The 26,477-nt window shown below is 37.4% G+C and overlaps 1 protein-coding gene across 1 annotated transcript in view; it reads right to left on the bottom strand.

Annotated features, from left to right (window-relative positions):
* Camkmt (calmodulin-lysine N-methyltransferase) overlaps positions 1-26,477 on the bottom strand; it is a 392,271-nt gene that overhangs the window by 48,192 nt on the left and 317,602 nt on the right. Inside the window, exons 4-7 of the mRNA XM_026385748.2 lie at positions 15,541-15,601; positions 13,569-13,623; positions 12,421-12,484; positions 4,495-4,561 (exon numbers count right to left, since the gene is read on the bottom strand). Of these exons, the coding sequence (XP_026241533.2) occupies positions 4,495-4,561; positions 12,421-12,484; positions 13,569-13,623; positions 15,541-15,601 (247 nt within the window). The remainder of the gene's footprint in view (positions 1-4,494; positions 4,562-12,420; positions 12,485-13,568; positions 13,624-15,540; positions 15,602-26,477) is intronic.

Genomic DNA, 26,477 nt, shown 5'->3' with positions numbered 1-26,477 from the left:
AAAGTTTATTTGAGGGCTCATGATTTCAGAGGTCTCTGTCCCTATACAGCCAGCTCCATCATGGTGGAAGAGCAGCTCACAGGATGCAGAAAGAGGTCTTCATTTGACAGATACAAATACATACCCCCCAAAGCTACACCCCCAATTCCCACCTCCTCAGCCACACCCTACAACTTCAGTTACCAGTTAATCTCTATCAGAGGATTAGCTCACTGATTGGGTTAAGACTTCCATCATCCAATCATTTCTCTTCTGAACTTTCTTGCATTGTCTCACACTGAACTTCCAGGGGATACCTCACATCCAAACCATAACAGATGGGATGAGCAGATGCAGAAGGCTTGGAAAATGCAGCCAACTGGATCCCTCTTGGTTGGGATATACATTATAAAAATCATTTTCCACATCCCCAACTTGACCTCTAAAGGAAATTGAGACTCAGAAAAGACATGAATCTCAAACAGCAATAGGGCAATGGGAGCAAGAGGCCAATCCTGGGAGGCCCACATAAAGGTAAAATCTGGAGCTGGGGATATAGCTCAGTTGGTAGAGTGCTTGCCTCGCATGCACAACTGGGTTCAATTCCCAGCACCACCAAAAAATATATTTTAAAAAAATCTGCATTATAAAAGTTTTAAAATAAGTTCCAGAGTTTACTAAAATTGATAGTTTCTCAGAGCTTAATTTAATAGCAACTTTCACACAAAGATAAAGCCCAAGTAAATCTCACTTTCAACATTGCAGCAAAGTAAATTTAAGAAGGATTTTTAAAAATAATAATGTAATTCAAGGCAAATTTAATAGTTTTTAAAAGGAAAAACCAACTTTTAACTAATATTAACCAGAGAATGACGTTGTTTGCTAATTTTGGAAGACCTAGAAACATGTAGACGTCAAAAGCTCCAAATGGTTCTTTGTTAAACAGACAATCATAATTTTGAAGACAGCTTCAGATAAACCCAACAATTGAGATGCTGTAAATATCCTTGCTCTTTCATTAATCTCTAGCTATATTTGGTAGTACAGTTTCCTTTGTTCAAGAACTATTCTCAATAACTCCATATTTAGGTTCCCAAAGACAAGTGCCTTGGACATATTTGCTAAATGAATGGATGGCTGCATGGATGGATAAACAAGTGAACCATCAAATGGTGCACTAAGATCTTTGAGATGTAATGCATAGAATACTCTGTACATCTGCATCCTAGCTCTAGCCAGGGCTAAGGCTTCCAGGCTTTCACAAATATGTCTTTTATATTTAGCCATAATCAGACTGGGATTAAAATGGACCAGAGGAAGCAAGCAAGTATGGTATGTAAGAGAAGAGAGTTACTCTGGGCAAGGATGGTGGTATTTAGGAGAGCAGGGTAGACTTACTACAAGGCTAATTAAGCTTATATCAGTGCACCTCACTTGGCAAAGACCCCTTCCCAGGAGCCCTAATAATGTATTCACATGGTTGCATATTCTTGTAAACTCACCAAAGTAGGTTACATTCAAACCCACCCTTCTAAAAAGGAGCCTTAAATTAAGTTTCAGGCCCTACAACAACCTGGGTCTGCCCCTTCATAAGAGTTAGGAAGAAGTCAGTGGCAGGAGAAACACTGATAGTTACTATGTTGGTCAGCTTTCTATTACTATGACAAAATACCTGAGGTAATAAATTTACAAAGAGGAAAGGTTTATTTTGGCTCAGTTTTGAAGGTTTCAGTTCACAGTCAGCCTGTTGCTTTGGGGGCTATAGAAAGGCAATACATTGTGGTTGGAGCACATAGCAAAGGAAACTGCTCATCTCATGGTGGCCAGAAAGCAAAGAGAGACCAAAGAGGCTAGGATCCCAATGCCCACTTCAAGGGCATGTCCCCAATGACCTAACTTCTTTCCGTAAGGCCTCAACATCTGAAGGGTCCACTACCTCCCAATAGTACAGCAGGCTGGTGTCTAAACCTTTATCATATGGGCCTTTCGGGGGCACTTAATCCAAACCATACAGTCACTGAGAACACTCTCTGAGTAGGGGAATGGGAGTGCGGGGTGCCAAATTTCTGGGCTGCCTCTCATTCCTTTCCAAAAACACAGTTTCTTAGGTTCACGGTTCTCATATCATGACTTTCCTTTCGGTATTCACATTGTCTTCACAAATGAAGTCACAGGAGACATTCAGCTGTTACAAACTTCATGTCAAGCTTTGAAGTGCTTTTTAATAGCAGAAATATTTGGCTCACGTGTGGGCTTTGTAGCTATGGTAAATACCTCTTAGTTATCTGTCGCTACTGTTATTCCACACCTCCAATTTGGAGGAGAAATTCTGCATACGCATTGAGGCACTAAAAAAGAATATTGAACTATATCTTAGCTCTTTTGTGAATGGTTCCCTTTTATTTCTTCTCTCACGGAACTAATACTCTCATCACATTGTACTGGTTATGGGTGGGAAAGCAGTGGCTAGAAGGGCGAGGTTGATGATTACATTGCTGGTTGGCAGTTTCTTTCAGCTACTAAGAGTTAAAGGTTAAGTGGTCAAGTAGCTCCTTACTGTAAGATCAAGGCATTCAAGGGCTCACACATCCACCTGTTTTCTGGCATATGCTTTAGTAGACTTTGGATAAAATGCTTGCAGTGGGTAAAAGCAAAGTATCTGGCCACAATTAGCGTAAGATTAAGATGGGAAAATAAAAAACAAAACCACTCATCTTAGAGGTTCTTATATGACTATTGCTATACAGACATTAGAACACTGTATTTAGAAATAGCATTTTTGAGAACAGAAAAATAGAAACAAAGGCCACATATTCAGCATCTGGGATCTGTCCTGGGCTGAACAACATTTTGCTTATTTTTGTAACTTAATTATTTTATGAAGAGAATGATAGAAAATACTATTGTATTGCATAAACACTTGACATTTTTGTTCCTTAAAATGCAGCATTTTAGAAGTCTAGATATGTTTATTAATTAGTGATTATTAACACCCAGTAAACAACATTGTGTCTTGTAAAAACACAATCTCTCTTCACAGCATGAAGCTGAAATCTATTATTCCCTGATTCCATATGCTGAAATACACTCAAATGGTCACAAATGACCTTAAGCATTAAATAAATGTAAATGAGGACGACATAGAAAATGCACTTTTGATTGATAACTAAAAGACCAGGTTGAAAATCATGTCCCAAAATGAAGTCCTCTTCAGAAGGGTATGACCACCTTCCTGTGGAGAAAGACTGTCCTAAAAATTAGGAACACACAGGTAATGGCAGACTCTCTTTCTCTGGACCTGCCTGAGGTTTGTGGATAACAGATTTGTTTGTTCAATTTTCTAAGAAATGTAGTGCATACTGCCCCCTGTGCCGCCGGCCTACTCAGAACATTCTAATGCAGGATTTGAAACTATATCTAAAGACACTTTTTTGCACTTACCAAATACAAAAGAAAAAAATTATTATCATTACATAACCTCATACCAATCTGTCCACCACTTTGGTTTTTAAGCATTGGAGCTATTCATTCAACTTTTTTCTTGTTATTTTTCAATCTGGGCATTTGAGGTGGGGAGTGTCCTCAGCAAAAGGAAAACTTAAAATGATTAAGAGCAAAAATGAAATAATTAAGAATGGAATTGCTCTTCTAATAAAGTCAATATTTAAATGCATAAAGGAAAAATGCACAAATATAGTTACCTCATATGAAAACTACTAAATGCTTACTCATTATTTCTAGGTCCATTCCAATAGGGCTAGAATTAAATGTAACATTACAGAACACAGCATTGTTCTGGTAGAGGGCAAGCATTTCTCTTAGTTTGAAAAAGAATTAATAGACTCTAAAAGGCAATGAAGACCTAGACTATTTTAATATCACAAAATAGAGCAAGGTTTCTCAACCTCAGCCCTGCTGATGTCTTAGGCCAGATACTTCTTTGTCAAGAGGACTGCTCTGTGCACAGAAGATGTTCAGTGATAATAATCCTGGTCTCTCCCCAGCAGATGCCAGAAGCAGCGGTCTCCCCCCTGCCCCAAGTCATGGCAAAACGTCTCCAGAAAATATCAAAATCTCCCAGGATGAAAAGCACTGAAATAGAGCCACTTAAGAATGTCCCAGGCTGAGCTTCTCCAAACTCATATTGTATCATCTCAACCCTAAAATCATCCTCAACCCAATGTTTAATATACTGATCTTCAGTTTTCTCATCTATTAATTGGGTATAATGAGTGTTTACCTTCTTCAAAGGGTTCTCATGAGCATTAAATGGGATAATGCTTGTAAAGCGCTTAGAACAGTGCCTGACACATGGTAAGTACTCCATAAAGGTTAGCTATTATTATTTGGAATAATCACCCACAATATCAAGTAAAGCAGTTTCATTCACAGGTGCATTACTTCTTTTTTATTATATATATATATATATATATATATATATATATATATATATATATATGACAATAGAGTATATTTTGACAAGCTGGAGTGTTTTAATATAGAAATGTGCCTTACCTGCTTGAAATGTTGTGAGTCTTGAACATACCAGCCTTCTGATTCCTTGTGATGATGTCTCTCACATCTGTAGGACAGTTAAGGAAACTTGGGCAGTGGTTTTCAACAGACTGGGAAATAAAGCCCACAGCACCTTCTTATCACGATGGGAATAGCACGATGAAGAGACGAGGCGGAGCACAGGGTAGCCCTGATCTACTTACTTACCACACACAAGATCTTTTAATTCCTGGGCTGCAGTTTTGTCACCTGTGAAACGTACATCCTGGGAGCATCATAGCAAGGCCCAGAACAGAGAGGCTAGTGGAGAGTGACTGCCGCATAGGTGCCATGCCCTTCTTGATTTTTAAAGGTGAGTGGCTTTATGGTTAGTGGGGAGGGCAATGTCAGCCTTCTGACACTTTCCAACTTGAAGTATTTCCAGTCTCTGAAACGCTTGCAGGGGGAGTGGGGATGAGTGACTGGGAGAGTCTTGGGAAGAAATGAGAAGAAGGGGAGAAAGGTTTGGAGAATCTTTGAGAGCATTTTGAAAGAAAATGAATTACTAAAGAAGAAAGTCGATCTAACTCTGGCCATTGGACATCTACTGGAGTGGAAGGACTTGTACAAAACAGCCATGTTTATTGAAGAGTGTGTTGAGGAGCTGATTCATCACCTCAAACAGAGCCGCCTCTCTGAGGGTCCAACAGGAAAAGCTGGACTTCAGATCAACTGACTTTGCCTCCACTTCTGGCACTATAAATCTTACAACTGCTGCTCTCCTTGTCTTTGCTCCGGCCCCTGTGCATATCGGAAGCTCATTAAGTCCTAACAGAAGTGCTCCTGGGGCATGTATTTTCTGGACCGATTTTATGTTCACTATGTTTTCCCAGATTTCTAATTTTCAAGTGTCCTCGCTTTCTCATTTATTTTATAGGGTATATTCCATATGTTTCCATAAGCCTCAAAGCCCCTCTTTTAGAATGAGGCAGGTCTAAATAAACAAGAAATAAAAATAATTCCAGTGAAGGCTGCAAGCTAAACTAAATTGGGCCCATGGGGAGGACACCAGGCAGACAAGTGACGTTCCCCTATTGCTCAGAAAAAGATTTCCTGAATGCTCCAAGCAAGCATTGGCCAAGATCTCCCTGCAAGAACAGAGCCCCAGGACTTTTTAACCCAAATCTCTGCTTGAACCACCAGGCACACCCATTTCTTCTTGGAGTGAATGAGCAGGTACTGTGATAGCTTTCTTCCCCAGGAGTGGGTAGGAAAAATCAATTAGGTCTCCTAATGAAGGGCTTTGTGGAGGGTTACAAAAGTGCCATAATGCAGACTTTTTTTTTTCTTTCCTGGGTGAACTTTGCTGTATGCAAATTAAATACCGTTAAATTACATTCATTAAAAAAATAAAGGAGACTAATTTGCCTCCTTGTTTTGATTAACTAAAATGACACATAGGCCTACAGCTCTGTCTATTTTGGGAAGAAAGTATTTCAGGAAAGTCTTCCAAATGAAACGTCTTGCTGGAAAGGACAGCTGACATCTTTATTCTGAGAAGAACAAAATTAGTAAAGAGTCAACTGACAACTATTTTTTTTTTTTTTTTAAGTTCCCCCACACTCTGGCCACACCCTCCTCAGCGTTTCCATGGCATCCAACCACATGCCATAATGTGCCTGGTACACCTGTAGCGGCATATGAGTACATGACTAATCTATCAAGCAAAACATATTATTTTGTTAGTGGAGGTAATACTTTTTATAAAATAGTCACAGGGAAGTTAAATTATATAACTCAGAAAACCTATTAATAAATTTTTAGTAAACATCTTAACACTATATACTTTTATACAATTTATAAACCTGTGCCTGCAGGTGGTCAGGCTGAAGCAAGCCTATGTATTTATATGCTAGAAGTGATTTTTTAATGAAAAAAATTCACAGCAGTATTTAGGCTGCTTTATTTTTAGAACTGGGCAGGAAATGTATTTTGTGGTTTAGGAGGTGTGTTTTTTTAAATATTAAAATAAGCCCCAAGAGAAAAAAAATGGCAATAGTATTTTGAAATATTACCTTAAGAGATAAATTCTGACATTCTACTCCCCACCCTTTATTTTAGGTCAGATTTTGATGGCTCTTCCGGATGGCACTGTGTCCAATAATAGATTTTATCATCCCTCTGTGTCACCTCAGGATAATAAAGGGAATCCAATCCAATCTAGTCAATATGGCCAGGATAGTGTTCAACACAACAAACCAAATCACGTTTTTGGAACGGCACCCACCTTCCAGAAGACTCCAGTGGGAGGGGCTGGTGCAAAGAAAGCCTTAATGTAATTTCTGATTAAGTGGATATAGAGCAATCACCTCAGTCCCCTTGTCTGGGCAACTGAACTTCCAGAGCTGCGGGACGTGGGCTCATGTCAGAGGAAACTGGAATTCTCTCTCTTGATTTTCTTCTCAAAGCACAGTTTAGCAGTGAGGCTCCATTTAAGTTTTGTTTCAGTTGATTTTTAGTCTTAAAACATGTATTTGCATATGATAGCAGTAGCAGTTATTTAAGCAAATTCTATATGTATGATATATTCATATCATATATGTGTGTGTATATATATGTATGTGTGTGTAATGTGTGTAGTACTGTGAAAATATTAGCCTCTCCCTGTAATTAGTGGTTATTGTATGTATTAGTGTTGTACATATATTTTTAGAGTTGGCATTATTCTTTAAGAAATCAAATATTTCAAAAGTAATAACACTGTGATTAGCAAAGCATTACTTTCTTGGTTTGTTTCCCAATGAAGGGACATGAAAAGGGTAGAAAATGATGAGATCATAATGTAAATCCTATTAATTTTGATCTTTAAAGATTTTTTAAAAAAATGTCCAATGTGGCACTATTTGTTGACTTACGGCTGCAAACTATTTTCTTTTCTTTCTTTCTTTTTCTTTCTTTCTTTCTTTCTTTTTTTTTTTTTTTTTTGGTGGTACTGGGGATTGATTGAACCAACTTATGATCTTCCTGCTTCAGTTTCCCAAATCGCTGGGATCACAGTGTGCACCATGGGGTCCAGCTCTGCAAACTATTCTCTTTTTTGGCTCAGGGATGCTTAACCACTGAGCCACATCCCCAGCCCTTTTTATTTTTTTATTTTGAGACAGGCTCATGCCAAGTTGCTGAGGTTGGCCTCAAATTTTTGATATTCCTGCCTCAGCCTCCTGAGTTGCTGGGATTAAGGGTGTGTATGCCACCATGCCCAGCACTAGAGTATTATATATCCTTAGATCCTTTATTGATAATTTGTATGTGTGTGTGTGTGTGTGTGTGTGTGTGTGCGCGCGCGCTCGTGTGTGCTGGGGATCAAACACATGACCTCATGCATACTAGGCAAGAACAGTACCACTAAACTGTATCCCCCATCCTGCACACTGTTCTCAAACATACTTATTACTCCAGTGAATTGAGAGAATGACTATATGTTTACACATGAGAGGCCTTTTCTTCCAAGGTACTGAGGAAACTCATTGACACCTAATCACTCTTGTTTTTGGTGAAACAGAATGATTTACTGGGGAAAACAAAGCCTCAAAGTGAAATAAACCTACCTTCTAGTGCTGGTTTCGATACTCAGTGGCTGTGTGACCTTGGGTAAATAAACCTCTCTATACTCCGACTCTAAAAACAGAAACAATTGTACCTATTTTATAGACTTAATGGGGTGTGCCATATGATAAGCACATAGTAGGTGCCTAATTAATGTCAATTCGTTATCTTTTAAAAAAATAATTCAGGCATAAGTTTGGTAAGATGAAGAGACTAGTGATAGTAAATAAAATGTGGTTTGGAAGTTAAGCTTCATTTTTTGTTCCTATTGCTCAGAACTAATTATGTGAACATTTATGTTGTGGTATTGAAATAAATGGAAGGAATCAAAGAACTTCTGCCCTATAGTGTTTTGGTGTCTTTCAAATGTATAAATATGCTCTAGCTATGGCAAAATCTGTGTCCTACAGGGGTAGAAACTAGCTCTATCTTGACTACTATTTCTAGCTATATCTTTAGCACCTGAAAGGGCATGCAATTAATACTAAATGAAATAATTTTAATTTAATTTTAAAGGTTGTTTATGGAACTACTACCAAGGTAAGGAATGTAGAGCTTACTTATGATGTATCTAGTAGATAGAAGTACAACTGGAGTCACTAGTGCAGGAAGGGCCTTGACCCAGATAATGGCCTGAGATTTCCAAGTTCTCCAGCACAGGCTGCACATTCTATATGAAGCTTTGCTTGTTGATTATACAAGTCAGAGATCCTGTTAAATAAAATAACAGTAAGCCAGGAATATTTCCTTTAGAAAGCAAAGATTTACCTGTTGTTGAAGAATTCTGAGCTCAAATCATGATGTAGACCGATGCATACCATGGAGATAAGATGCTTGGGTCAAGAGCACAGAGAAATGCATAGTCAAATATTGGAATATTTTGCAGATAACATGCATGTTGCACTGGGTGAGTTAGTGACTGCAGCCAGAGAGAGCTGCTCATCTCAAGGTGTTCTACTTTTATTCATTATGAGTTGTTAAAGGCTTAGCACCAATAATAACTCAGCATCCTATTTCTCTATTCTTATGTCACTGTCATCACCAGCCACAGACCTTATTGGGCAGTTTTACATGTGGGTACTTGTAAATTTCTTTCTTTACTTCACTAAAGGGGAAGTGCCAAAGAAAAAGGAATGCATTTCACATTGTTTTAGGATACATTTGAGAATTGGATGAACTAAGGGTCCCATTTCCAATTATCTTTTCTTCTCTTGGGGTACAGATACAATTATATCCGTAGGGAGGCAGCTCTTGAGTAGGTAGCTCTGGGCTAAACCTAGGGACAAAGTTTAAGGACCAAGAAGAACCTCAGGGAAACCGACCCATGAGTCCAAGTAAATATGTGAAACTTAGAAAATTCATTTTACTTCAAGCCCTAATCTATTTTCAGATATCTCTGTTTAATAAACCTCAGATCAACACCTAGCTTTCCAGGGTCAAGATAGAGAGTTCTAGAAGATGTAGCCAATCCATTTGATACATTTTAGGAAGATAATAAATAACCTCACAATTGGTTAACATGCTTCTGTGATATAAATATTCAAGACTAATCATTCATTGCCTCACATATTACAAATAGCAATAATAAGATTAAAGAGAAATAATAGAAAATTCTATTTTTTTTCATTTAAAAAAATGGTAAAAATCAGAATCTTGGAAGCTTAAGAGACTAGGAAGTAAGATTCAGTTGAATTCATTAAATTCAGAAGCCAAGAACAACAAAAATAATTTTTAAAATGATGAGAATAACATACAGGCCAATACTCAGATGTGATGTGTGATTGCCAGGTCGATTTTCAATTACATTTCACTGATGTATTCATTTGTTTCTTAATGTGCTCATCTTGCCCATTAAGAATAATTAGCAGCTTTGCTTAGAGATTTTCTGGCTTCTGGCAATGTTCCCCCCCCTTTTTTTGTTGACATCCACTTTTACTTTTTAGAAAGTAATTTTTTGGATAATATCCTACAACTGCTGTATAATTTAGGCTTCCTAAAATTTTAAAGGAAAGATGTAAACAGTAATTTTTAAATGAGTTTGTTTCTATCTATATGCATCAATAGTATGTGATTCAGTGAATTAGTTATTCTTACAGAAAGTGGGCACACAAATGGTGGGGGGGATTCACTAATATTAACCTCACTCAGTAAAACAGATTACGATGGATGCCCATTGTCGGCTCTGTTAGCAAATCAAGAACAACATTAGTATTAAAAGCAGGAAAAACACATTGCCAATTTTAAGGCTTTATGCATGCTTTTTTCTGTTAATTAAAAAAATTAGATCTAGTTACAACAGAAAAAGGCACACAAACATAGAACAACTGCATGAAAAAACTGAATTCTATCAGGAAAGTCCTAAGAGATGAAATAAAACACATGACCAGTTTTGGTCTGCATCCTGAAAGGACCTACTTTATCTACATTGTAAAGTTCTTCCCCTCCTGCCCTTTGGCACCCCGCTATATTAAACCCATTGTAAAACCCAGCACAATAAAGCACTCTCAGGGCTGAGCTTCTGAGGACCAAATGTTAAAAATCCATTTTCTTGGGAGGGGGCTGTACCAATCATTTCTTTGAAAGGCCGGCAGAGTGAATGCAGAATCTGAGATTTCCTCTCTGATTTCAAGAGCTGGCATGGCATCTTTGCTGTTTAAAGCAAAGGTGCGGTAATTAATGACATTAACATTGCTTCCCTTCTCTGGAAGCTCTGTAGTTTAGCTCAATAATAATTTTAGTACAATTAAAATTACATACTAACTGCAGATGCTTCCCATAGTTTGATAAAAGTTCTAATTGGTTTCTGATGCTTTTTAAATAAGACACCTGCTGACTTGAGGGGGAAAAAAGAAAAAAAAAATCTCAGGTTACTGGGCCCAATCTGAAAGTTTCTGTGGCTAAAATAATCTATTCATGTTCAATATTCCTGCTTCTCTCTCCCTGCAAAAAAAAAAAAAAAAAAAAAATCCTTTGGGGCTGAACTGGCATACCTGAGCTTCCTCTTGCTCTCTGTGTTCTCTGACAGAAGGAGGAGGAGCAGAGTGAAATGATACATGCACAGAATAACTCAGAATAAAGCAGAGTGCATGAAACAACATCAGCTCATCTTCAGGAATATTTTGAAAAACTTGCGACAGTCTCAAGATTATGATTAAAATCCTGCATTTTAAAAAAGGAAGCACCTTTTGTGATCTCTTTCCCTTGTGTGAAAGGCCAAGATTGTGATTGGCTGTTTTTCCTTCCTGAATTTTTTTTTTAGGTCTGTCAGGCAATTAGCTGGGTGGGGCTCTGTAGAGCACACAAGTGCCGCTGAACAATATTAGCTACTGTGCTTCTTGTTCCTCCTTCCTCCTCTGCGAGCAGCCTGATGGAGCTGCAGCGAATTTTATTTAAAAAAAAAATTATAGAACGGAAGTAGAAAAGGAGAATCAAAAATAGGTTTTATGTAAGATGCGGCAAAAAAATCCCCAAGTTGCGTTGGCATTTTAGGGGCCTACAATTCAAATAAGTAGACTGCTTCCCTCATCATGTAATGTAAGGCACACCAAAAAAAAAAAAAAAAAAAGAGAGAGAGAGAGAGAAAGAAAGAAATCAAAGCAAACATCTTCCACTTTTCCTCTCAATTTCTAACGGCTGTTAACTGCCCCTGAGCAAATCAGCTTGACTGCTAAAGTAGCCACAAATTATGCTTGCTTTCTTAGTTAAAGTACAGTTCAATTTTCATGAACTCTGTGTACATATTAGTAAAGCATAATCTAATATAATGGGGTTTGAACTGTAATAGCATAGCAGAAAAAAAGGGAGATAGCTTTTATAATCCTAAATAAAAGGAAATAATGAAGAACTGATAGCTGTTTCCAGTGGGGATATAGGTAACTCCTTGGCAATTAGAATAGGTACGATATTACCTGGTATGTATAATAACTATTGCAGAAGTGGTAATAACAAGCCTGATGCTGGAAGTTAATATTTGCGAGCAATACCCATTAAATAAATATTACATAACTTATTTAATGCTGGCAAGTATTAATGAAAATAAAAGAGCAAGAAGTGTGCTTGAACATGATTGTGAAATAAATTTTCTTACTGTCTTGAGAGGCTCACAAACACGGGCTCTTTTAATGAGAAGTGTCTATAAAAATCTATCTGAAGGAAAAAAAAAACCCATGTAGTCCTATGCGACGAATTCATATATTTCTACTTTTTCTTAATTACTGATCGTGTGTGTGTGGGGGGGACTCTTTTTTAATACCCCATGCTGTCTTTCTTTATATCAATTGTTACTCAGCCGGGAAAAAGGAATGAGCACAACAAACCCATTTTCTATCTGAATAAGGATACTTCTGATGGCCTTTTCATTCCCATCAGTTAACAGAACTTCTTTGACATCTGCAGAAATAGCAACCTGAAAAAAAAAAAAAAAGAAGAAGAAGAAAGGAAAAAAAAAGGAGCACAGCAAACAATGAGCAAATATGCTTGTCTGTGTGGAAGTGAAGACAGGAGTGACAACCCTTCAGTATCATGCTTCCTCACCTATTTCTCTGTAACAATCTTCAATCTTTTTTCATTTTATGTCTGCATTATTTTAATCATTCAATCAAATCAGTCAATACTTTTATCATTCCATTTGCGGGAGCCTCTATCTTGCTATCATTCTGTTCGGTAATTGCATTGTGACAGCGGATGATGGTATTCTGAGAGGCTTTCATTTGTGGGCTTCTGTTTATCTAGTAGAGCCATCATACAAGGCTGTCACTCTGCCTTTCAGCCTGCTTCTGTCTGACTGCCTGATGCCCTTCATATAACTTTGCATTGCAGGCAGATGGCTTTGTGAGGGTAATTTTTTTGTGAGCTTTGACATGCTCGCACATTGGGCTGTAACCTCGACACATTGTATAAGAGCGACAGGTTTGTCAAATGCCAATCAGTGTAACAATATGCTTTTATTTGTAGAGACATAAAAACTTGTCTAATGCACTGTGCTGCTACATAATATCTCCTGAATACATGACTCAGAACCCAGAGAATGGGGAACGACGTTCCTGAATGGCCAATCTAATTCAAAAGAATCTAATTACTGAGCGCTCTGGATCATGTTTGTTGGTGTAATAATGCAGGCAAAACATTAGCAGCTATATCATGGTGCTCCAACTGTGATTCGCCGGGCTATTCCTGTATCTTAGCAAATGGGACTATAATCTGAAAAAAAAAAAAAAATGCTTTCGCTATGGCAAAGAAAGACTGTGCGAGGCCTGGAATGTCACAACAAGCGATATTGACTACACTGGGGTAAAATGTTTCTGCTCATCGAGGCAACCATAAAATCAATATGATCCGAAAGTAAGTCAATCTAGAAGGTCTCTCAAGACCCGGCAGCTTGACCGCAGCTGATGCTGTTGACGGTTCTCTGACCCAGCAGTTGGAGGCCCTGGAACATTTTTCCTTTTGTTCCTCCCTCTGAATGGGATTGGAATTGAGAAAAGACCTACCATGAGCCCAGCCAAGCATGTCATGCCACCCCCTAGCTCACACACAGCAAGGTCCCTGAAAGAGAGAAAAGAAATGGTAGAACCCATACAAATTAGATGAAAATGGTCAGAGAGATATATATGTTACAAGAACAAATTGCCATCTGCAGTAAGAACGGCGCTACCAGGAAGTTGTGGAGACATGACTAGGCTACCTCATGTCGTTTTGCGTTTTAAAAATAATTATGAAATAGAAAAGTCACAAAGCAGGCAAATCAGTGGGGGTTCCCTCATTAGTGTTCACTGCAACATTACCACCGCTGAGCTGAAAAATCTGAGAAGGTTCCCTTTTTTTCCCTTGTCAATGGCGCTGTCTTTTAGAACTAAACTAGCTAGAGTAACGAAAGATAATTGTTAGGAAAGGATAACACTGTTAATCCACATTCATGCCTTCAAAAACAGTTAGACAAGTAAATGAAGAATATATGTGAGTGTGTATATACCTATATTATAGTCACATACAACACACACAAATAGATGCAATCCTGAATTTAAAAAAAAAAAAATCTCAAACAAACATAGATTTTGGAAAGCTGAGCCGCCCCCATAAAGCACAATTACACAAAGAGCATTTAGCAATTAACACTTAAATCACAATTGACCCCAACACAACACAGCGAATAAACAATGCAGGGACATAATACGGTTAAGCCACAGACCCAGACTGAAGTAATGACTGGGCTCTGGCTTCACCGCTCCAAAGTAAAGCGGCTCAGAGTTAAAGCTCACAGTCTAGTGTGCCATTCTGCACTTACCTTCCCCTTTGTGCCTAAATATCAGCCCTCAACGTGTGACATTCTCGCCCTGGCCCACTGCTCGCTGATTGGAGCTCCAGTCAAGCTTAAGCACAGCGAGATGAGCAAATGCCAGACTTCCAGGGCAGCTCTGCAGCCCAAATTCAAAATTGCCCTGTTCTTATTTTATATGCTTAGATTCCTAAGATTGTTTCTTCTTCCCAGTTCGGGAAGTTTATTACCTCAAGAGGAGAAAAAAAGCAAAATTAAAAGGGAGTGGGGGGAGAGAAAAGGGAGAAGAAGCCAAAAGAGGATATTCATATCTGGAAATGCACTCAATGAGCATTTAGTTTGTTCAAAGTAATTATAGACTGGTTGGTAAATATGGACCCTTCAAGCATCAAAAAATACATATTACTGACCCAATCTTGTAAGTATATATTGTTAAAACACACACTGTGATCACTAATGGCTTGTCGGGAATCATAATGGGCTGGTTCAGGAAGTATATATTGGATGACTTTTATAAAATAAGAATTAAAATGAGAAACCTATATTTTCTGGGTCTACCAAACATCTTTAGAATTTTTAAATAAAAGGAATTTTTTTTTCTTTTTCCTAAATCCCACACACAGGTTGATCTATAATGCATAACACTTGAAAACACTTATTTCTGTAGCATGAATCTGTAATAGTAATTTATATTTCACAAATACATATTGTCAAGCACATAAAAATACCTTTAAAACTAGGGGTGGGATGGCATCTTTAAATAATAGCCATGAGGTATTTATTTATCAAATATTCTGTAGAGGCTTCCCCAGCAGAAGTTTAAAGAACGTTTTTATTGTGGGTTTTTGTTGTTGTTGTTGTTGTTATTTCTTTTCAACCTTCACAATCAGTAAGGATTGATTGGAGCTTCACTTTTGTTTCCCCCAAATCAAAGTGAAATAAAATGCCTTCAGTGGAAATCAAAAGCCTTTGACATATAGCAAAAAGCTTGCTGTGCAGTATTAGTACCCAAAGGCAATGCAGATTTCTTTTCAGAAGCAACATGTGTTCCTGGTGAACTTTTTTTTTTTTCCTTTTTCTTGGTTTCTAACAATTTAATTGGAAGACTGTAAACAAGGCTGTTTTCAATGTGCAGATTCACTAAACATGATGGGCTAAACATGGATCTTGTAAGTGAAGCTCTGTACCTGAAAACCTCCCTGTGCTTGAGGCAGTAGTAAGCCAGGACCTCCTCCGACGGCCAGACACCTAGAAGACACGAGAGGGTAGACGTGTGATTTATGGGAGTCACTCCATCATGAAATGGCTTTTAAAAATTAGGCTCAGCACAAACTATCTCAATCCAAATCAAGCTTAACATAGTTACTGCCTATCACGTGTCACGCCCTATGAGTTTCTTTCATTGTTGTTGCTTTTATAATGGTGAGATTTATATCCCTTTTCCCCAGGGTAACAGTTAAACATCTTTATGAAGTTTACTAAATTTCAATCACAAGAGAATAACTAAGACTGATAACAACCAAAATTATAGATGTCAAAAATTAAAATCTGATGGTATTTCAAGTAAATCTTAATGTTGTACACATAAAATTAAGAAGCGTACGTTGAAGGCATACTCTATATGCAGCCTCTGTAGGTTAAAAAAAAATGGAGAAATCACTCTCAGGGGCAAATATATCCACTGAGACCATCGTATCTTTTCATATTAATGTTTTAAAATATTTACAATTATTTTCTTTTTTTTTTTTTTTAAAATCAAATTGGAGTACAAAATTAAGAAATTTTAATTTCTCCAGCTTTGGCATATTTTTAAATTTAACAATACACCTATGTACCAAATTGCATGAATGAGCATTTTCTAAAATTATCACCTATAAATTTATTTAGAAGGTTTAGATTTCATGAACAGATATGAACACCTTAAAGAAATGTGTGTATGGAAATGATAGTTAGTAGTGGTTATCAGGGGAGCGTAGGGCCATAATACTTTTATATTTTTCCTCTATACTTTTTTATACTTTCTAAAATTTTAAGTAAGCATATATTATTCCAATAATTAGAATAAACTGTAGTCTTATAAAAATTATATGTTTTTCCCAAATGATTGGACTCAGGCATGGCTCTGTCTCAGCACTAAGCACTCTGTTGTCAGGTCTTGATGCAAAGTTGAAATATATCTTTAAAAAAAAAAAAAAAGCCCGCTCCCACCCCCAGCCAAGATGAATCTCCAACTTCTGGGAATAAGCGATCCAAACATTTCAGAGAAGAGAATGTCAAGGAAACAGTAAATAACCTATGAGATTCTATGGGTAAATACATGAACAGTAAAGAGTAGTTGCATAGAGCATTTGCTGCAGGAAAGCCTAGGCAGATACACCCTATCTCAGCCTCCTGGGCATCTATGGTAGGAGTGAGAGTCTAGGAGAAAAACAAGCAAGAAAGTATTTGGAATCATATTTAGGAGGAAAGTCAGAGAGGCAGTGGAGTACAGAAGCAAAGATCACAGGTGCTTTGGGACCAGAATTATTGGACTTCAGTCCCTGATCTGCCATTCCTCAGCTGAGAAACTTTGGACAGGTTATTTAACTTCTCTGTGCCTCAGGCTCCTCATCTGTAAAATATTATAATTGCAGTATCAACCTCATAGAATTATTGAGAGGATTAATGAATGAGATGTAGGCAATACATCTAGAGAACTTCCTTAACTTATAAAATAGTAAGTGAAACAATTATTCCAATAACCAGAATATATGGAGAAAGATTTGTACCTGTTCCTATCCTTGAGCTCTGACATGACCCTAAAGTCCTATATTTGGCATAACTCCACATAAAAAGAACTTCACAGAGACCAAAGTACATAATAAAATTCTCTGAAGGAAGAGCCCAAGACAGTGTTCTACACTAAGTGGATATAATTACCACAAGAATGAATTTCTTTATGCCTTTAGTAGATGGCTGTGAGGTTCAAAAAATAATGAGAGGGGAAAGGTATTTAACTAAATTTTAAGCCTTGATTAAATATAAAAATGGGACTTAAATGCATAGTCTTTTAAAATAGTTTTATGATTTTCTAAAAAAAATTATACAGTCTGATTTTTAACTAAATTAAATACAAAAAAATACAAAGGAGAAAGTTTGAAAAAAAAAGATTAGGTAAAATTTCACTACCAGGAATATAATCACTTTTAACATTTTGGACATCATTCCAAAAAATCTTTCTAAGGGTATTTTACACAATTGAGACCTTCTCATACAGGTATTCAATAGTCTGATTTTGCCCTGCTTGATATGTGGTAGAAAGCTTCCCATGATAAAATTTTTTTAAGGTATAAAAATATAGCTTACTTATACCATTATTTGCAATGATTGCCTAGACATTCTATGTGTGCATCAGAATTCACTTAACCTATTTCTTCTGGGTAGATATTTATATTAGTTTCAAAGTTTTTGATATTATAAGGTTATAAATAGTAGTACAATTAAGAACACAACTTTCCCAACATCTGATTTTTTCCTTAGGTCATACCTAGGAATGGGAAATCTGGTCCAACATCGAGTACATTTCACATTCTGATAAACTGGAGCATTCCTAACCTAGAACCTACAATCCAAAATACTCCCAAATCTGAAACTTTCTGAGTGCCAACATGATGGGAAATCCCATACCTGCCTTCATGTGATAAGTTGTAGTTAAAATTCAGGTATACTGAAAATATTATAGAAAATTACCTTCAGGCTATGTGTATGTTATATATGAAACATTAATGAATTTTGTGTTTAGATTTGAGTCCCAGCCCTAAGATAGCTCAGTAGGTATATGTAAATATTACAAAATAAAAAAACCTGAAATCTAAAATGCTTTTGGTCCTCAGCACTTAGGATAAGAGAAATACAACTGTACCTAATTGTCCTTTGTGAAAACTTGTATCAACCTACATTCTCAATAAGAATGTTTGTTACTTGCTAAGATAGTAAAAACAAAATAGATTGATAAAATCCTATCTGTTATGTTTTCATGAATTATATCACTGCCAATCAAAATTGAAATGAGTTACTACTTCACACCTACTAGGACAGCCATCATATAAAGGTCAGAAAATAACAAATGTTGGTGAGGATCTAGTGGAACTTTCCTGCATTGTTGGTTGGAATGTAAAATGAGGCACCTACTTTGGAAAACTGTCTAGCCATTCCTCAAAAAGTTAAATTTAGATTACCACATGACCCAGCGACTCAACTCTTAGGCCTATAACCAAGAAAACGGAAATCATGTCCATACAAAAATATATTCAAAATGTTCATAGTAGCATTATTCCTAATAGCCAAAATGCAGAAACAACTAAAATGTCCACCAACTGATAAATGATAAATAAAATGTGGTCTGTCATGCAATAAACTATTATTTGACAATAAAAACAAAGTACTGATACATATGACAACATGGATAGAACCTGAAAACATACTAAATCAAAGAAGCTGGTTACAAAGCACCATGTTGTGCGTTTCCATTTCTCTGAAATTCAGAGAAAAGTGAAGAAGAGGCATATCCATAATGACAGAATGTAGTATGATCATTGCCAAAGGCCAGGATGGGTTAGGTGTAAATTCGATATGAAATTCCTTTTGGAGGTGATGAAATGTTCTAAAATTGATCATGGTGATGGTTGCACAACTCTGGGAATATACTAAAACCATTGGGTGAACTGTATGGTATGTGAATTACACCTCAATAAAGCTGTTATTTTTTAACAAGATTTCTTTTTCTTATCTGTGGAAATAAAATGACCTTTAAAAAAGATTGTATTTTCAAGAAGTTCCACAAACACAGTTTAAAGAGCACAGAGGTCTATTAGAATGATGAAAACAAATAATAGTACCCAGTGCCACTCTCCAGTTTTCCTTCTTTTCCAGAAACTACTACTTTCAACATTTTTAGCAGGCAGATTCTTCTAGTAATTACTTCCATATTTCTATATATTTGTTTTGCTTATTCTTGATCTTTCCATTTTAGGCAAAAATCTATTGACACCCTTTCCCCCCACACACACAAAAGGAAGATGAACACTCTTTGCCTTTATCTCTACTCCCCTCTCCACATCAATTAATGCTTCCTGTTCACCCCTCACCATCTGCTTAATGTTGCAGTACAATATTATAGTTCTAGTTCTCTCTCTCTCTCTCTCTCTCTCTCTCTCTCTCTCTCTCTCTGTGTGTGTTATAATTTTGGTAAAATCACTTCTCATTGTTGATTTTATTATGGCCATGAAATAAAGCTGACTTATGCAATAAATTATGATTACTTTTCCTCCATGTGTACATTTTACATTTTTGTTTTCTCTGGAGTTTATAATTGTCTTTTTTTTTTCTCCGACTTCAAACTCCCGTTGTGAAATTCTCAATACATTCATTCTTATCATGTATTCTACTAACTCCATGAGCAAGTCTCTCCTGGTACCTTGTGGCCTGCTTCAGTCTAAACTGGCTGCCCTCTCTGCTTGGTGCGTAGCAGCTCACCTAGAATCAATTTTCATTATCACCCCAGGCTTTCCTCTGCCCTTCTCTGTGTTGCATCTCTTTGTTTCCTCTGTTCTTTGTTCCGAGCTGTCTTGGTTTACTCCTTCATTCTGGTGTAATATATCCTTTAATAGTTTCTTGAAAAAAGAGTGTATGGGAGGCAAATATTTGAGAATCTGTTTGATTCCATGATTAATTTTAATCTAGAAACTCTGTGTTTTCAGCACTTGGAAAGTTTCTTGCAAAGTTCCATTGATTATTTCTTTACTTCCACTCTTCTCTTGAATTCTTATTATTTGGATGCTTGAACTCCTAACTTTTTTCCTTCTTTCCAATTTTTTTAACCATTTTTTACTTTCTTAGAAATTTCTTCAACTTAATCTTCTAATCTTTTTGCTGTTCAAAAGATTAGATTTGCTGTTTGTTGATAGTGGTTCTCTAAATACTTCTTTTATGGAGCATCCTGTTCCTATTGCATGAATGCCACATCTTTTCTTAATTATTTGAAATATTAATTATAGTTTATTTTATCTTTTCTTATATTTATATAGCCTATTTTATTCAAGATGTTTCTTTTTTTCTGTTATCAACTGGCACTTGTCACATCAAAAGCTTTACAAAAGTTATCTGGAAATTCTTTGTTGTCTCATTAAACAGAAGAGTAGGAAGACTAAAAGCTGATTGGAGGTAAAGAAGATTGACAGTGGGTGGGGTGGAGTTAAAGTGCTCATCATTCAGTCTGCATAAATCCATTTAATCTCTTCACTGCTTTTAGTATATACTCTGTTTTTGGTGTTCCCCCCACATCCCCAGTGTAACTCTCTCTAAAGAATAAACCTCCTTGTCCTTTCCTAAACACTTGGAACCCCATCCAACTTGCGTTGGAGTGAATGAGCGCAGTTGTTCAGGAATTTCCCCCTGGAATGGGGATATAACTGATTCTTCTTCTTCTTCTTTTTTTTTTTAATTTTTGGTACCAGAGATTGAACCCATGGGCACTTAACCACTAAGCCACATTCCAGCCTTTTTAACTTTTTTAAAAAATTTTAAGTCAGGGTCTTACTAGGTTGCTTATAACCTCATTAAGCTGCTGAGGCTAGTGTTGAACCTGTGATCCTCCTGTCTCAGCCTCCCAAGTCCCTGGGATTACCAGCGTGTGTGCCACCATGCCTGGGTATACCTGCTTCTTAAACAATGTTTTATAAATTATCCTTATTTTCATCCCATTGAACTCCTACTCTTACATGTACCTGGTGCCACCAATTCCTGAACCTTTCAGAAGTACCAACTGGGTTGACTGTCAACTTTCCCAACTGTTAGCTTTCTCACATCTGCTAATTCAATGAGTTCTCACACATTTGCCTTCAAGTTTTGAAAATTATATTATTATATGTTCTCTAATTTTATCATTTTCATGCGATATGTGACCTTATGCCTAAAAATACCTCTTTATAGTGGTTTAGTGAGTTTCTCAAAGGAAATAACTTTAATGCATTATTCAATCTCCAAGTTTACTTGTAACCCAGAAATATATTATATTTTGCATATACCTTTGTGGGTAGTTCTGGAGTCCACAACATATAATGATTATTTGCATCTTAGAGTACATTTTGGCATGAATAAGTTCTGAGTGGTGGGACTTTAGTGTACATTCTGGAAGAATAGTGACTAGCAGGGTTTCATGGAACAGAGAGAAACTCATTGGAAAAATGAAAATAATTTTTAGAAAAACATATAAGCCAGGAATACTCATGGTGATGTCCTGAGCTTTATCAGTCAATTCTAGATGTTCCTGTTACATCCTTAATATTAGCTGATGAATGAGGCAGAGCAGAAAGTGCAGGGTGGCATGTAGAGTTGCTAAAGTATTGATCAAAACAAAATTTCACAAAGCATTTTAGTTAATAGTTTATTCTAGGAAACGTGTTCTCTAGAACATATATCATGGATCAGGATGCTACCTTAAATGCTACTCAGAGGCATGTAGTTTCCTCTTCTTTAGTGGTTTCTGCATAAATCAAATATGTTAATTTCAGAGGGAAAAAAAAGACCTCCTTCATCCCATAAGCCTCTGTAAAAACATTAGGTAAATAAGAGCACTCTTTGGACAAAAGAAGACTTGGATCCAAGTAGTATATTTGGGTTTCCTTGGCTGTCTGGTTTCATCGCATGCATTTTCTTGGTTCCCTGAAGATGTTTCAGACAGAGTGGGGCCTGTTGAACTTGTAAGACTTCAGAAAGTCTGTGGCCAGCCAACACCAAACTACCACCGTGAGGAGGGAGGTTTGCAATATGATCTACTTAATGTATGCAATTACTTTGTTGTTACTGTTAGTGAAGTAGTTAGTTTAGAATTATTTTAAATGACCAAGTTTTGTGGTCAATCTGGAAACGCGTTCATTAATGACCAGAAGCCTGAGCAAAACCTAAAATCAAGTGATGTGAGTGTCCAGCTAGGCGTGAGACTTCCATTTGAGAGCTTTTGCTTTCCCATAGATCTGTTAAAGGGAAGCCCTAAGGCTTTGACAGACAGCATCCGACAGGTAACACTGCTGGCTCCCTCCTCTTGTGGTGATGGCTTCTCCTTGCTCTGTGATGACAACACGGCCAGCTCTCACAGCAGAGATAAGACTTTTCTGTGATCTGCTGAGGTCTACTGAAGCAGCACCCTTCTCTATCTTCCTCAAACTAAATGATCATGTCCATCACACTGGAGTTGGAAGTAAAGCCTCTCAAATCTGAGCCTCAAGTGGAGAGGCCAGTACACCCTTAACTAAGCTGTTGAACCTTCTGAAGAAGAGATGCACTAGTAGATGTTACCAAAACAAAAAACAACTCATACTGGAATGGGGAGGTAAGTTTCTTGGGTTATTTTCAGTGTTTTCCCTGGCTTCTTTTCCTTTAATACAATTCACATTTCTGCCTTGTCACTGATATGTCAACCCAGAGTGAGAATCGATAAAAGGCCTACAGAATGCTCCACAAATAATTTTGGGGCATCTGCTATGTTTCAGGCCCTGTGGATCACCAGGGAATAAGATGGCATAGTTACTGGGGCTTCTGACAAGTTGAAGGAGACATTAAATAAATAATCACACAAATAATGTGCCAAATTGCAACTGTAATAAATGCTATGTAGGGAAAAACAGAGGGTGCTATGAGCACTTAGCACAAGGGACCCGATCTAGCTGGGGAGAGGTCGGGGGAGGTTGGTATAAATGGCATGAAAGCTGAGATCCAGAGGATTCAAGACCATAAATGGAGAGGAGAGGGACAGGGATGGAAAGGAGAGCTCTCCATCAAAGAAGAGCCCCATGAAATAAAGTTCTGAAGAGGGGAAGGGCTTGGTGTTAGTAGAAATAAGGTCAGTGGAGCTACAGAATGAAAGAGAAAGGAAGAGAGCAGTACAAAATGAGACTGGAGAAGTTGTTAGGGGCCAGACCCCATAGGCTCCAAGGCCATGCTAAGAATTTTAAGTCATACCTTAAAATAAATGCTATGTTTTAAGCAGCAGAATAGCAGATCAGATTTACATTGTAGAATATAACCCTAGTTATTGTAAAGAAAACATTGAAAGGGGGCAAGGGGAGGTAGGAGGAAACTAAGTAGGATCTACTATAATGATCCAGGTGTGAGAGCTGAGGGTGGTTTGGGTGGTGGTTAGTGCAGTTGAAGGAAAGTGGAATGATTTGAGATTATTTAGAAGGTAAACTGACATTTACTAGTTAATTAATGAAGGGGGCAGTAGGGAGAGGGAAGTGTCAACTGTGACTCAGATCTGGGGCATGAATAAATGGGCAGATGATGTACAGCAGACACATATAGGATTTTACTTTAATTTTATATGAATTCATGATGCAAAAAAATGCCACCCTGGGGCCTGGAGTCTGATTCTGGCTCTGCTACTAGCAAACTCTGAGAAATTTTGCCTCTCTGAGCTTTAGTATCCTCATCTGCAAATGACAGCCTTAGGTTAGATTATATTCAGAGGGACTTTAAGCTATAAAAATTCTATTTCTACAATAGAAAACCAGATCTCATGTTCTGAAGTTAGAGCTCATCTTGAATTCCAGCTCTGACGGTTCTGTGACCTTGGTGAGGTATTTAAACATTTTAACCCTCTTCATTCATTCAATTAGCAGCCAGGCCAGTTCTAGAAGCTGGGGACACAGCAGTGATTGAAATATGGTATTTGTCTAAATAACTTTAATAGAGGCAATAGACAATAAAAAAGATAATTTCAGGTACTGAGTAGTGTTGTGAAGAAAATAAAACATGTTAATAGAATATAAAATAACTACCAGCTGAGAGGTGTTGCTTCTTTAGCCAGCATTGTTGGATAATGCCTGGGTTCTCTTGTTTGTTGAGTACAAGCGATAAAAGTACCTACTTATAAGAGTGTCATGGGAATTAATTGAGATACACATAAGGCCCTTAGGACAGAATCTGGCAAGTAGCACATTTGTTATGATATTAGTTGTTGTTACCAGGTCTGCTACTATTATTATCACTTTGAAATGCTTCTATCCGGAGAATTATACCAACATTGATTACATTTTTATACCTTTATGGAGATTCTTATTCCTAATTATAATAACCTACAAAGTCAAACCAAAATCAAACTTTGGAAAAATGTGCCCTAGCTTTGGGAACTTTGAAAATCAATCTTGAACAAGAATTTCATATATATGGACAATACTTGTTCTACCACTCCAACCCATTAATAGACATGCTCTGAACAATAAATGACCAAGCAGAGGGCTCCTTATGTTTTTGCTCAGAGAGAACACCAATAAATCAGGGTGGAAGGGAACATCCGCATAGCCCAGAACAATGGGACTGTGACACTCTAACATTTACTGAATGCTGCCACTCCCCAGGCACTGTCAGGCAGATGAAGACACTAAGGTACAGGGAGTTTAAGACCACCTTCCCCGAATCAAACAGTGGCGCTGTCACAGAGTTAGCACTTAACCCCAGGTAATCTGACTCTGGAACCATTATTTTTTGGGGAGGGCGGAGGTTACTGGGGATTGAAACCAGGGGCACTCAACAACTGAGCCACATCCCCATCCCTATTTTGTATTTTATTTAGAGACAAGGTCTCACTGAGTTGCTTAGCACCTTGCTTTTTGCTGAGGCTGGCTTTGAACTCATGATCCTCTTGTCTCAGCCTCCTGAGCCGCTGGGATTACAGGCATTCCCAACTGTGCCCAGCTAGTGCCATTCTTCTTAACCTCTGGGCTCCACTATCTTTCATTAGTTCATAAAATCAAGGGTCCATATGACTTGTTCTGAAATTTTGTTTCTTTCCCTGTTTCTGAAGAAGCCAAAAAACTACGGGAAGTCCAGACAATGAGCACCTGGAAGGAGGAGAAGTGAAAGGGCACAAAAAATTACTCAGGTATTTCAACAATAAATTCTCAGACTACAAGATGGTCTGTTTATGGTTGTGACCCAGTTAAAACTGCACTAAGATTTAAAACTTCAATTTTAATCTGCATGCCTAGTAAAGTGTTGTCTATGAGGATGATTATGAAGATAGAAGGAGACCACAACCCTGTCCTGACACCAAGGCAAGACACTAGGCTATGTACCTTATATGGGTTATCTCACTTAATCCTTAAACAACCCTAAATGACACGCATCATCATTATGACTAGTTGAACAACAGTAAGCTTGAGTGCTATGACCAGGATTTGGGACCACATACTCTACCTCTAGAGTCCAATTTATACTATGTTGTCCCAATATATCAGCCGATTCTGGAATCAAGGAGTAGTTTCTAGTTTTAATGGCCCTGTCAATAATAAATTCAAGGACTTTGGGCAAGTAATATATGATTTTTTAGCTTCAGGAATAAAATGGGAGAGTCAAGTTGACTTCTGAAGGCTCTTCCCACTCTAAATCCAATGGGTGTAGATCATTACATTTGTACATTGCCAAAGAAAAGCTATAAACTTGTCAATGGGTTCTATTTTGTGACATTTTAATGAAATTAGACTGGCTGAAATACCTTACTATATCAAAATCTCGAATTTAAACCTCCAGTAGGAAATATTTTAGATGGAATTCAAAATGAGCCTAGAAGTCAAATCTTCCCTACATGCCTACTTTGTTTGAATTAGAACCACCTTTGTTAATTAAATTTCCTTCAGCGTGGAATGATTAGGCCATCACTCAGATCAGATCACCCTTTTCCCTTTAAAAATAGGACTGTAATGAGCCTCAAAAAATCATGTAAGAGCAATGATGCACCAAATACAAGAAAGAAGGAAGTATTAGGAATAATTGTTATTGTTCCTTATCTTAGGTACTGAGCCACTTCACAACATCGACATTGTTTGTTCTATGGCATACCAAAATAAAACAAGAGCGAGCTTCCTACCAAGTTACTGTGATTCATGAATTTGATTTCTAAAGTAGCTTCCTGCCTTAGAGTCCAGTTTTTATTTCACTTCCAGGTGAACACTGTGGCTAAATTCCAAACCAATTAAAAGCCCTGTGTTCTATGGGGCACATAGGTTCTGCACATGTATGCAAACTTTCCTGGAAAGAAAAGGGTCCTCAGGCTGTGCAAGGGAAGGGTGCAAAAGCCACATGCATTTAT

The sequence above is a fragment of the Urocitellus parryii genome, chromosome 12 (genome assembly GCF_045843805.1).
Source record: "Urocitellus parryii isolate mUroPar1 chromosome 12, mUroPar1.hap1, whole genome shotgun sequence".
NCBI classification, from domain to species: Eukaryota; Metazoa; Chordata; class Mammalia; order Rodentia; family Sciuridae; genus Urocitellus; species Urocitellus parryii.
Note: the sequence above shows the minus strand (reverse complement) of the source record. Positions and strands in the feature narration are given on the sequence as shown.